The sequence below is a fragment of the Mytilus edulis genome, chromosome 11 (assembly GCF_963676685.1).
Source record: "Mytilus edulis chromosome 11, xbMytEdul2.2, whole genome shotgun sequence".
Classification (NCBI taxonomy): Eukaryota; Metazoa; Mollusca; class Bivalvia; order Mytilida; family Mytilidae; genus Mytilus; species Mytilus edulis.
The window spans coordinates 84,055,871-84,069,364 of NC_092354.1; the positions used below are offsets into that span (position 1 = coordinate 84,055,871).

General features: G+C 34.2%; 1 protein-coding gene across 2 annotated transcripts in view; it reads left to right on the top strand.

Annotated features, from left to right (window-relative positions):
• The window catches only part of LOC139496461 (UDP-N-acetylglucosamine transferase subunit ALG13-like), a 49,434-nt gene extending 36,657 nt beyond the window's left edge, over window positions 1-12,777 (top strand). For both annotated transcript variants that reach the window (XM_071285081.1, XM_071285080.1), the window contains exons 2-4: window positions 8,774-8,939; window positions 10,569-10,707; window positions 12,217-12,777. In XM_071285081.1, coding sequence (XP_071141182.1) covers window positions 8,774-8,939; window positions 10,569-10,707; window positions 12,217-12,337 — 426 coding nt within the window. In that variant the 3' untranslated portion in view covers window positions 12,338-12,777. The remainder of the gene's footprint in view (window positions 1-8,773; window positions 8,940-10,568; window positions 10,708-12,216) is intronic.
• Window positions 12,778-13,494: the final 717 nt, after the last annotated feature.

The window sequence follows — 13,494 nt, forward strand, 5'->3', positions numbered from 1 at the left end:
GCGCGATATGATCAAAATTTTCCATTTCAACAGTCATGATATTGTTTTTTAAGGCCCTTTATAGCATTGCTTAATTGTTGAAGGTCGTACAGTGACTTATGATTGTTAATTTCTGTGACATTTGGTCTCTTGTGGCGATTGGTCTCATTGACAATCCTACAATGTACAACATCTCCTTTTTTTATAATTTATCACTAATCTGACAAGCACATTTCGGCTGAAAATTACTGCCATATCTCATAACTTCCTTATAAGTTCCCTCTTCTCTCATTCCCATATTTTTGGACGTTCATTGTATTGTACATAAATCAGGCCGTTAGTTTTGTCGTTTGAATTGTTTTACATTTACATCCAGGGATGATTCCACTATAAAATTTAGGGCCGCTAAGCGGCCCTTAAATTGGCCAGCGGCCCCAAAAAATGTACATGAAAATGAATTCCCAATTCGGAAAAGTTTCTGTCACCGATTAAGGCAACTATATTTTTTCATAGTTTGTTGTCAAAACGTTTTAAAATCCGGATAAGAATGCTGTTTACGATCGCATCTTAGTAACAACGATTTAATTAAGTCAACATGTGCATGATGTGGGAAACAATTTTAGCAGCCGAATACAATTAATTAATATGTTATGGGAGTATTGGATCTTGTAAAAGCAGATCGCCCAGCAGGTTGATAAAAATGGGTGTCAAAGCAGACTTCGGCAGAGAGCAAATTCAAATTTTGATATAACATTGATGGATAAGGTTTAATGGACGCCGATCTCGTAAAAGCAGATCGCCAAGCAGAGCCGGTTATATAATATAATGAAAACTTGTTTTGTAAAAGAAATTATTTCCTCAAAAGACAAAAGTTTGAGCGTTTTTTTAAAAGAATGTTGATGATAGACCATTCATGAAATACGATGTCATCATTATTGAACTATTTCAAAAGTTTTGAAGATGATCCAAATAATTTTAAAGAACTCTGGTTCAATGCTTTAAATATCTTATCAATCTGGTATATGAACCTTTGTAATTGCTTTTCTGAATTCGACAATTGACCAGTTCAATTTGGAATCCATTTGAATTCAGGTAAATTTATAGAGATGACCTGCTGTTGAAAAAATACCCGATGAATGATTTTTTTCAGTGGTTTATATTAGCTGAAATATATGTTTTTATAATAGGTCTAGGTAACTATAGCTAAGATGATAGACTAGTGCATCATGTTCAATGATATTCATGTAATAACAGTAGCCCATCCAGAATTATTCAAAATGTTACAACTTACATGAACATCAGTGTACCGGCATGACAGGTTAAACTTAATAATATATACATTTTCCGTTTTTCAGGAAAATAATGTTATTTCGTCTTAGATTTTATTCTTAAAAAATTCCCAATTAGAATAAAAATTCCCAATTTGATGTTCAAGGGACCCATTTGAAAACACCTTGAATCATCCCTGACATCATTCGAAGCCTTTTGTATCTGAATATGCAATAAGAGTTTTGCTCATTGTTGAAGGCCATACTATTCAATTTAATATGACAGTAAAAAATATTTGTGGTCGTAAAATGGTATCACATCGTCAATGTTGACAGATGTCAGATGGTTTCTGGACAATAACTTTAATATAAATAAATAGAAATCCATGAAATTTATACACAAGGTTTATAACCACAAATCAAAGGTAGGGATTGATTTTTGGGGTTACGGTCCCAACAATTTAGGAATTAAGGGCCCAAATAAGCATTTTAGTAGTTTCCAGACAATAAACTTGTGTACTGTTTAATTGTGACATGTTTAAGTGTATGAATCTCTCCGATCATGTCTCTTAAATTATATCACAAGTTTCCATACCACAAAGGGATGGTAAGGATTGAGCTTTGGGGTTTTGTCTCTAACCAATTAGGAATTGGGGGCAAAAAAGAGGGTAAAACAAGAGTTTACAGACAATTGAGACAATTTTAAAGCAGTGGAAGGGAGGTAATCCAATCACATTTAAAGTGCAATGTATTTAAATGGGTTATTATAGTTGTTAACCCCATTAGCATGATTAGAAATTTGACAATATCTTGAGGAAAAGATTTTTTTGGGGGAAAAGGGAAAGGTGGGGGTGGGGGTAAATATAAAATTGTGGGAGGGAGACATTTTTTTCAGATTTCAGAAATTTAAAAGAAAATTTCTTCAAATATATAAATTTTTTGTGCAATAAAAAGGTACCGTATAAAGGGGAAGGGGAATCAATTCTCAACAGCATAGTGAATTTCACAAAAGCATAAGAAGGAATATAAATTCAAATCATATATCAAATTCTAAGTTCTTTGACTACACTTATTCTGTGTCAGAATCCTATTATGTGTCAAATATTTAATTACAATCCAAATTCAGACCTGTTTCAAGTGCTAATATTGTGTCCATTTTTACCCCAACTGTTCAGGGTTGGACCTCTGGGGTCATATCCAGTTACGCTCAGCGAAGCAATTTATTCTATTTAAGATTCCTTTTTCCATTTTTTTCTTCAACATTCAGATGTAATTGTTAGCAATATATGAAATGGACCGCACCTCTATTGAGCTCTATCCAATAACATGTGGAATTATTCCTATTTGGGTACATAGATATAGGAAGATGTGGTGTGAGTGCCAATGAGACAACTCTCCATACAAATAACAATTTAAAAAGTAAACCATTATAGGTTAAAGTACGGCCTTCAACACGGAGCCTTAGCTCACACCGAACAACAAGCTATAAAGGGCCCCAAAATTACTAGTGTAAAACCATTCAAACGGGAAAACCAACGGTCTAATCTATATTAACAAAACGAGAAACGAGAAACATGTATTTATCTAATTACATGGAAAATATTTCAAGAAACCAAACTTTCATTTGTGCATAATCTGAACAATATTGATTAAATACCAGCATATCTTCACAGGAACATTTATGCCATCTTTAACTAAATAAATGAATAAATCAATCAGTCAGGGGTACTACATGTACTACTTGTTCAAGTTATTTTTATACCACGGCAAAAACTGGTATAATGGTATGATGTTGTAGTCGTCTGCTTCATCATCATTGACCGAAGATACATTTGTTTTCAGATAATAACTTTTAGTTTTTAAAGTGAATGGATCTCTATGAAATGTTTTAAGAAGGATCAATACCACAAAAGAAAGGTTTGGAATGATTTTGTGGATGATGGAATTCGAATTAGACTATTTACTGGATTTGTAAAATCATAAGCAACACGACTGGTGCCATGAAGAGCAGGATCTGCTTACCTGACCGAATCACCTAAGAGCACCCAAGTTTTTGATAGGGTTTGTGTTGCTTAGTCTTAGTTTTCTATGTTATGTCTTGTGAACTATTATTTGGGTGTCTTTCCTATTTTAGCCATGGCGTTGTCAGTTTATTTTCGATCTATCATCAGAGCTTGACTGTCCGTTTGGTATCTTTTGTTTTAGCCATGGCGTTGTCAGTTTATTTTCGATCTATCATCAGAGCTTGACTGTTCGTTTGGTATCTTTTGTCTCTCCTTCATCATGTTCATGAACAATTAAAATCTCATTTTGTCTGTTACTGTATCTTCAGAACACTTCTCATTTGCAAGCCTACAAGGGGCAATTTTTGAAGGCCTTGTGCAAATATTTTAAATGAACTTTGTGCAATCCATTTCTTTGTGGAATAAATGAGATGAAACATTGAACTCTAATAAAAAAAATTATGAGCTAGCCTGAGAAAATTTGTTAAAGGCATGTTTTTAATCTCAAAACTTGAGAATTTTTGTGGAATTGTAAAAAAAGATTACTATTAACATATATATTTAACTAAATAAATTAATAAATCAATCAGTCAGGGGTACTACTAGTTGTTCATGTTATCTTTACACCAAAGCAAAAAATGGTATAATGGTATGATGTAGCCTAGTCGTCTGCTTCATCATCATTGTCCGAAGATACATTTATTTTCAGATAATAACTTTTAGTTTTTAAAGTGAATGGATCTCTATGAAATGTTTTAAGAAAGATCAATGATTTTGTGGATGATGGAATTCGAATTAGACTATTTACTGGATTTGTAAAAACATATGCAACACGACTGGTGCCATATGAAGAGCAGGATCTGCTTACCCAATAGGAGCACCTAAGAACACCCCCAGTTTTTGGTGGGGTTTGTGTTGCTTAGTCTTAGTTTTCTATGTTATGTCTTGTGAACTATTATTTGTCTGTCTTTTTCTTTTTTTATTGTTTTTAGCCATGACGTTGTCAGTCTATTTTCGATCTATGAGCTTGACTGTTCGTTTGGTATCTTTTGTTTTAGCCATGACGTTGTCAGTCTATTTTCGATCTATCATCAGAGCTTGACTGTCCGTTTGGTATCTTTTGTTTTAGCCATGGCGTTGTCAGTTTATTTTCGATCTATCATCAGAGCTTGACTGTCCGTTTGGTATCTTTTGTTTTAGCCATGACGTTGTCAGTCTATTTTCGATCTATCATCAGAGCTTGATTGTCCGTTTGGTATCTTTTGTTTTAGCCATGGCGTTGTCAGTTTATTTTCGATCTATCATCAGAGCTTGACTGTCCGTTTGGTATCTTTTGTTTTAGCCATGGCGTTGTCAGTTTATTTTCGATCTATCATCAGAGCTTGACTGTCCGTTTGGTATCTTTTGTTTTAGCCATGGCGTTGTCAGTTTATTTTCGATCTATCATCAGAGCTTGACTGTCCGTTTGGTATCTTTTGTTTTAGCCATGGCGTTGTCAGTTTATTTTCGATCTATCATCAGAGCTTGACTGTCCGTTTGGTATCTTTTGTTTTAGCCATGGTGTTGTCAGTTTATTTTCGATCTATCATCAGAGCTTGACTGTCCGTTTGGTATCTTTTGTTTTAGCCATGGCGTTGTCAGTTTATTTTCGATCTATCATCAGAGCTTGACTGTCCGTTTGGTATCTTTTGTTTTAGCCATGGCGTTGTCAGTTTATTTTCGATCTATCATCAGAGCTTGACTGTCCGTTTGGTATCTTTTGTTTTAGCCATGACGTTGTCAGTCTATTTTCGATCTATCATCAGAGCTTGACTGTCCGTTTGGTATCTTTTGTTTTAGCCATGGCGTTGTCAGTTTATTTTCGATCTATCATCAGAGCTTGACTGTCCGTTTGGTATCTTTTGTTTTAGCCATGGCGTTGTCAGTTTATTTTCGATCTATCATCAGAGCTTGACTGTCCGTTTGGTATCTTTTGTTTTAGCCATGGCGTTGTCAGTTTATTTTCGATCTATCATCAGAGCTTGACTGTCCGTTTGGTATCTTTTGTTTTAGCCATGGCGTTGTCAGTTTATTTTCGATCTATCATCAGAGCTTGACTGTCCGTTTGGTATCTTTTGTTTTAGCCATGGTGTTGTCAGTTTATTTTCGATCTATCATCAGAGCTTGACTGTCCGTTTGGTATCTTTTGTTTTAGCCATGGCGTTGTCAGTTTATTTTCGATCTATCATCAGAGCTTGACTGTCCGTTTGGTATCTTTTGTTTTAGCCATGGCGTTGTCAGTTTATTTTCGATCTATCATCAGAGCTTGACTGTCCGTTTGGTATCTTTTGTCTCTCCTTCATGAACAATTAAAATCTCATTTTGTCTGTTACTGTATCTTCAGAACACTTCTCATTTGCAAGCATACAAGGGACAGTTTTTGAAGGCCTTGTCCAAATATTTTAAATGATCTTTGTGCAATCCATTTCTTTGTGGAATAAATGAGATGAAACATTGAACTCTAATAAAAAAAATTATGAGCTAGCCTGAGAAAATTTGTTAAAGGCATGTTTTTAATCTCAAAACTTGAGAATTTTTGTGGAATTGTAAAAAAAGATTACTATTAACATATATATTTAACTAAATAAATTAATAAATCAATCAGTCAGGGGTACTACTAGTTGTTCATGTTATCTTTACACCAAAGCAAAAAATGGTATAATGGTATGATGTAGCCTAGTCGTCTGCTTCATCATCATTGTCCGAAGATACATTTATTTTCAGATAATAACTTTTAGTTTTTAAAGTGAATGGATCTCTATGAAATGTTTTAAGAAAGATCAATGATTTTGTGGATGATGGAATTCGAATTAGACTATTTACTGGATTTGTAAAAACATATGCAACACGACTGGTGCCATATGAAGAGCACGATCTGCTTACCCAATAGGAGCACCTAAGAACACCCCCAGTTTTTGGTGGGGTTTGTGTTGCTTAGTCTTAGTTTTCTATGTTATGTCTTGTGAACTATTATTTGTCTGTCTTTTTCTTTTTTCATTGTTTTTAGCCATGACGTTGTCAGTCTATTTTCGATCTATGAGCTTGACTGTTCGTTTGGTATCTTTTGTTTTAGCCATGACGTTGTCAGTCTATTTTCGATCTATCATCAGAGCTTGACTGTCCGTTTGGTATCTTTTGTTTTAGCCATGGCGTTGTCAGTTTATTTTCGATCTATCATCAGAGCTTGACTGTCCGTTTGGTATCTTTTGTTTTAGCCATGGCGTTGTCAGTTTATTTTCGATCTATCATCAGAGCTTGACTGTCCGTTTGGTATCTTTTGTTTTAGCCATGGCGTTGTCAGTCTATTTTCGATCTATCATCAGAGCTTGACTGTCCGTTTGGTATCTTTTGTTTTAGCCATGGCGTTGTCAGTTTATTTTCGATCTATCATCAGAGCTTGACTGTCCGTTTGGTATCTTTTGTTTTAGCCATGGTGTTGTCAGTTTATTTTCGATCTATCATCAGAGCTTGACTGTCCGTTTGGTATCTTTTGTTTTAGCCATGGCGTTGTCAGTTTATTTTCGATCTATCATCAGAGCTTGACTGTCCGTTTGGTATCTTTTGTTTTAGCCATGGCGTTGTCAGTTTATTTTCGATCTATCATCAGAGCTTGACTGTCCGTTTGGTATCTTTTGTCTCTCCTTCATGAACAATTAAAATCTCATTTTGTCTGTTACTGTATCTTCAGAACACTTCTCATTTGCAAGCATACAAGGGACAGTTTTTGAAGGCCTTGTCCAAATATTTTAAATGATCTTTGTGCAATCCATTTCTTTGTGGAATAAATGAGATGAAACATTGAACTCTAATAAAAAAAATTATGAGCTAGCCTGAGAAAATTTGTTAAAGGCATGTTTTTAATCTCAAAACTTGAGAATTTTTGTGGAATTGTAAAAAAAGATTACTATTAACATATATATTTAACTAAATAAATTAATAAATCAATCAGTCAGGGGTACTACTAGTTGTTCATGTTATCTTTACACCAAAGCAAAAAATGGTATAATGGTATGATGTAGCCTAGTCGTCTGCTTCATCATCATTGTCCGAAGATACATTTATTTTCAGATAATAACTTTTAGTTTTTAAAGTGAATGGATCTCTATGAAATGTTTTAAGAAAGATCAATGATTTTGTGGATGATGGAATTCGAATTAGACTATTTACTGGATTTGTAAAAACATATGCAACACGACTGGTGCCATATGAAGAGCACGATCTGCTTACCCAATAGGAGCACCTAAGAACACCCCCAGTTTTTGGTGGGGTTTGTGTTGCTTAGTCTTAGTTTTCTATGTTATGTCTTGTGAACTATTATTTGTCTGTCTTTTTCTTTTTTCATTGTTTTTAGCCATGACGTTGTCAGTCTATTTTCGATCTATGAGCTTGACTGTTCGTTTGGTATCTTTTGTTTTAGCCATGACGTTGTCAGTCTATTTTCGATCTATCATCAGAGCTTGACTGTCCGTTTGGTATCTTTTGTTTTAGCCATGGCGTTGTCAGTTTATTTTCGATCTATCATCAGAGCTTGACTGTCCGTTTGGTATCTTTTGTTTTAGCCATGGCGTTGTCAGTTTATTTTCGATCTATCATCAGAGCTTGACTGTCCGTTTGGTATCTTTTGTTTTAGCCATGGCGTTGTCAGTCTATTTTCGATCTATCATCAGAGCTTGACTGTCCGTTTGGTATCTTTTGTTTTAGCCATGACGTTGTCAGTCTATTTTCGATCTATCATCAGAGCTTGACTGTCCGTTTGGTATCTTTTGTTTTAGCCATGGCGTTGTCAGTTTATTTTCGATCTATCATCAGAGCTTGACTGTCCGTTTGGTATCTTTTGTTTTAGCCATGGCGTTGTCAGTTTATTTTCGATCTATCATCAGAGCTTGACTGTCCGTTTGGTATCTTTTGTTTTAGCCATGGCGTTGTCAGTTTATTTTCGATCTATCATCAGAGCTTGACTGTTCGTTTGGTATCTTTTGTCTCTCCTTCATGAACAATTAAAATCTCATTTTGTCTGTTACTGTATCTTCAGAACACTTCTCATTTGCAAGCATACAAGGGACAGTTTTTGAAGGCCTTGTCCAAATATTTTAAATGATCTTTGTGCAAGCCATTTCTTTGTTGAATTAACATTTTTTTGTTGAATTAACATGATTAATGAGATGAAACATTGAACCCTAATGAAAAATTATGAGCTAGCCTGAGAAAAATTGTTAAAGACAAGTTTTTCATCTCAAAACTTGAGAATTTTTGTGGAATTGTAAAAAAGATTACTGTAAATACATTGTTATTCCAATATTTATTTTTTTAAATTAAGGGGAGATTATTCAAACATTATAATTAACTTAAAGAAGAATATTTGTCTTCATGTAAATAAATATTACGTTGTACTAGTAACACTGACTGCCTGTATAGACTAAATAGTGAAAGTACATTACCAAAACATTTATAACATGTTAAACTATTGTAAATTTCATTTTATAGATCTTGAAATCTAAAGGTTACAACAAGCTATTAATACAGATTGGACGATGTGCCTTTGATCCATCTACAGAATGTTCTGTGAGAGGATTCACGGTAGAATGTTACAGATATAAACCATCTATTGCTGATGACATCAGTGACGCTTCACTGGTCATAAGTCATGCAGGTAACTATAGTAACCAGATATAAACCATCTATAGCTGATGACATCAGTGACGCTTCACTGGTCATAAGTCATGCAGGTAACTATAGTAACCAGATATAAACCATCTATAGCTGATGACATCAGTGACGCTTCACTGGTCATAAATCATGCAGATAACTATAGTTACCAGATATAAACCATCTATAGCTGATGACATCAGTGACGCTTCACTGGTCATAAGTCATGCAGGTAACTATAGTTACCAGATATAAACCATCTATAGCTGATGACATCAGTGACGCTTTACTGGTCATAAGTCATGCAGGTAACTATAGTAACCAGATATAAACCATCTATAGCTGATGACATCAGTGACGCTTCACTGGTCATAAATCATGCAGGTAACTATAGTTACCAGATATAAACCATCTATAGCTGATGACATCAGTGACGCTTCACTGGTCATAAGTCATGCAGGTAACTATAGTTACCAGATATAAACCATCTATAGCTGATGACATCAGTGAAGCTTCCCTGGTCATAAGTCATGCAGGTAACTATAGTAACCAGATATAAACCCTCCATAGCTGATGACATCAGTGACACTTCACTGGTAATAAGTCATGCAGGTAACTATAGTAACCAGATATAAACCCTCCATAGCTGATGACATCAGTGACGTTTCACTGGTCATAAGTCATGCAGGTAACTATAGTAACCAGATATAAACCCTCCATAGCTGACGACATCAGTGACACTTCACTGGTCATATTAGTCATGCAGGTAACTATAGTAACCAGATATAAACCCTCCATAGCTGATGACATCAGTGACACTTCACTGGTCATATAAGTCATGCAGGTAACTATAGTAACCAGATATAAACCCTCCATAGCTGATGACATCAGTGACACTTCACTGGTCATAAGTCATGCAGGTAACTATAGTAACCAGATATAAACCTTCCATAGCTGATGACATCAGTGACACTTCACTGGTCATATTTCATGCAGGTAACTATAGTAACCAGATATAAACCCTCCATAGCTGATGACATCAGTGACACTTCACTGGTCATAAGTCATGCAGGTAACTATAGTAACTAGATATAAACCATCCCTAGCTGATGACATCTGTAACGCTTCACTGGTCATAAGTCATGCAGGTAACTATAGTAACCAGATATAAACCTTCCATAGCTGATGACATCAGTAACACTTCACTGGTCATATTTCATGCAGGTAACTATAGTAACAAGATATATAAACCATCCATTATTAGCAAATGATTAGTTACATGAGTTTAAAAAAAAGTAAAATCACAAAAACACCAAACTCTGAGGAAAATTCAAAACTAAAAGTCCCCAACCAAATGGCAAAATGAAAAGCTCAAACACACCAAACTAATGGACAAAATCTGTCATATTTCTGACTTGGTAGAAAATGGTGGATCAAACCTGGTTTTAAAGCACTAAACATCTTTATTATATGTCAGTCGCATCAAATTCCGTTATATCGACAATGATGTGTGAACAAAACAAGGAGACAGATTTTTCAGTATAAATATATATATGTATATGTGACTGTTAAGCATGTTAAGTGGCTTTGATTGAGGAAATAATTACTGGAATTGATTTATTTTATATTATAGGAGCCGGGAGTTGTTTAGAAAGTTTGACTGCTAATAAACCTTTACTGGTAGTAGTTAATGATGAACTAATGGACAATCATCAATTAGAGCTAGCTAGACAGCTGAAGAAAGATGGCAATATAGAGTATTGTGATTGCAGGTATGGGAATTATTGCTATTTTCTGTTTTTGTCTCTTGCATAAAGTCTCTCCAGTCTTGTTATCACTCTCACATGTAAAGTTCTTGATAGATTTATATCAGCAATGTTAGACAAGGTCCTAAATCAGTGCCGATCAATTATTTTTAAAAGAGTTATGCCCTTGGAAACATTAACCTTATAGAAAAGTGCATCGTTAGAGCTGTCATGTGTTCAACTCTTGCCAGATTTTTATGAAACCTATATCCTCTGTTTATTTCAGCAACCTTTTTAAGGCTTTCCAAAATAAGTTCTGATCAAATATTTTGTCAAGTTATGGCCCTTGGAAATATATATTATAATCGAAATTACATTAGATTTGCATGAAAGTCTTCCTTTTTCTCAAGATATTAAAGAAAGGTTTAAAAAACAGCAAAAAAATATGCTTTTGTGCAGTTGTATACGTTGTACTTAGGACAGAAACATATGTGTAATGTCATTTCCTTTATCAGATCTTTATATGTCATGTGTATGTGTTAATTTTTCATATCATACTACTTGCCCAAGATTGAAAAATATCACCAAAAATTAAAAGTGTAATTGACGTTGTCAATGTAAACATCAACAACATCATAGGCAAACTAACAATCATAAGATTATCTATGGTCTTTCAAACTTAAGTTAATTGTTGGTCAAATCTCATCTGAGGGCTGTTACCCTTTGTTGAGATTGTTCTAGAAATATAGCTAAGAAATATCTGCTCCTTTAAAAAATAACAATGAATATCTGTTGGTCTTTAAAATAAGAAGTTTATGATTGGTTTGTTAAAAAAATAAATAGTTAATGATTGGTTTAGTCATGTTTTGAAAAAATAGATAAATTTGTAGTGATGAGATATGATCAATATGACTAAGACATCTATAAAAATAAGTGTTGAATAAGAAGCTTAATTACTTTACAAGTGTCTCTTTTTATGGCTAGATGAAGCAAATTTGAGTTTTTATCAGCAACTTTCAGAGTAACTCTTGAATTCTTTTTCTGCATCCATGTCTGCATGCAAAGCAGCAGCCAGTTTGAAGAAATTAACCCAAAAAATCTAAATACCAGAGTCTGTTTCACCAAAAAACTTACAATTAAGACTAATTGTAAGTCAGGAATAATTCATTATACTTAGGATAACCTTAGTCGTAAGTTTTTTTATGTGTAACCAACACCATTAGTTGAATTACAGCTCACAAGATTTTGCCATTTCTCCCTTGTCCACTTAGATTGATTCCTGTAGTCCTCCATTTTTTATTGGACAGCAGTGAGAAATGGAGAATGCCATTGCAAAAAATAAAAGATGACTAAATCAACAATAACAGGATACAAACACTACCTAGAAAGCTTACAAGATTGGGCAACATGAATTAATTAGAATACTTGTATCCACATTGGAGACACAAAATTTATGCAAACTTTTTCTATGAATGATATATATATATATATGTTAATTCAAAGTTTGTTTTAGTTTGTGTAATCTTTCTGTTTTAGTTCACTAGAAGAAACATTGAAGACCTGTGATTTTAGCAGATTAAAGCCTTACACTCCAGGAAAACCACAGTTGTTTGCAGATTATTTGGACAACTTAATGGGGTATACTAAACAGTCATGAGGGGGAGGGGCCTTATACCAAACAGTCATGACATCAAAGATGCTGATTACCTATGTAAAAGTGGAAGATTGAATGAATCATACAGACAGGCCATTGGTTATCACCACCATGTGATCTACAATAAGTTACCGCCGTGCTTATATCATTGACAATAAGTTACCACCGTGATTATATCATTGACAATAAGTTACCACCGTGCTTATATCATCGACAATAAATTACCTTTTTATTGGACATTCTATATTCGTTCTTTGAACTTCAACTATAAACACTCAGAGGGTTGTGATACTACCATTATGAGGAAATAAAATTGATTATAATAACTGACATGGAAGACCAAGCTTATCAGGCCAGAATCTCAAAACTCATGTTATATGCTGCATGTAAAATTGTTCTTAGCTGTTGATTAAAAACAAACATATAATTCTTTTTAATATTAAGCTAAGTTGGGTTTTTATATATTTTGGCCTTGAGCATCGTCAAAGAGAGATTGATGTCAAATAGCCCATCTGGTACAGACCAATTGGTATTGTTTATGTTCTTGTAAACATTTATTGTCAGAACTGAATTAAAATGCATTAATTAGATTTTGTCAAGCCTGCCTTGACCTCATTTTCATGGTTCAGCAGTTATTGTTAAGTTTTTGTATTTTGGTCTGTTTTTCTTATACTGTATTCAATAGGTCTTCTATGTTTGGTGTATGGAATGGTTGCAAGGTGTACATGTTCAGCTGGCAGGTTTCATCTGACCTTGACCTCATTTTCATGGTTCAGTTCGTGTTAACTTTTTGTGTTTTGGTCTGTTTTTCTTAATCTTCAAGCAATATATCAACTATTTTTGTTGAATTTAAGAATTGAAGGCTTTTCATGTCTACCCTTCATTGTTCATCTGACCTTGACCTCATTTTCATGGTTCATTTGTTAATGTTTAATTTTCTTGGTTAAGTCTGTTTCTTAGAAACTATAAGCAATAGGTCAATTAAAAGTAGTGTAATGAATTATTGTAATGTGTCAATGTATTTCTTGTTTGGTTTATATGACCTTGACCTCATTTTTAGCTCACCTGGCCCAAAGGGCCAAGTGAGCTTTTCTCATCACTTGGCGTCCATCGTCCTCTGTCGTTGTTACCTTTTTAAAAAAAATCTTCTCCTCTGAAAC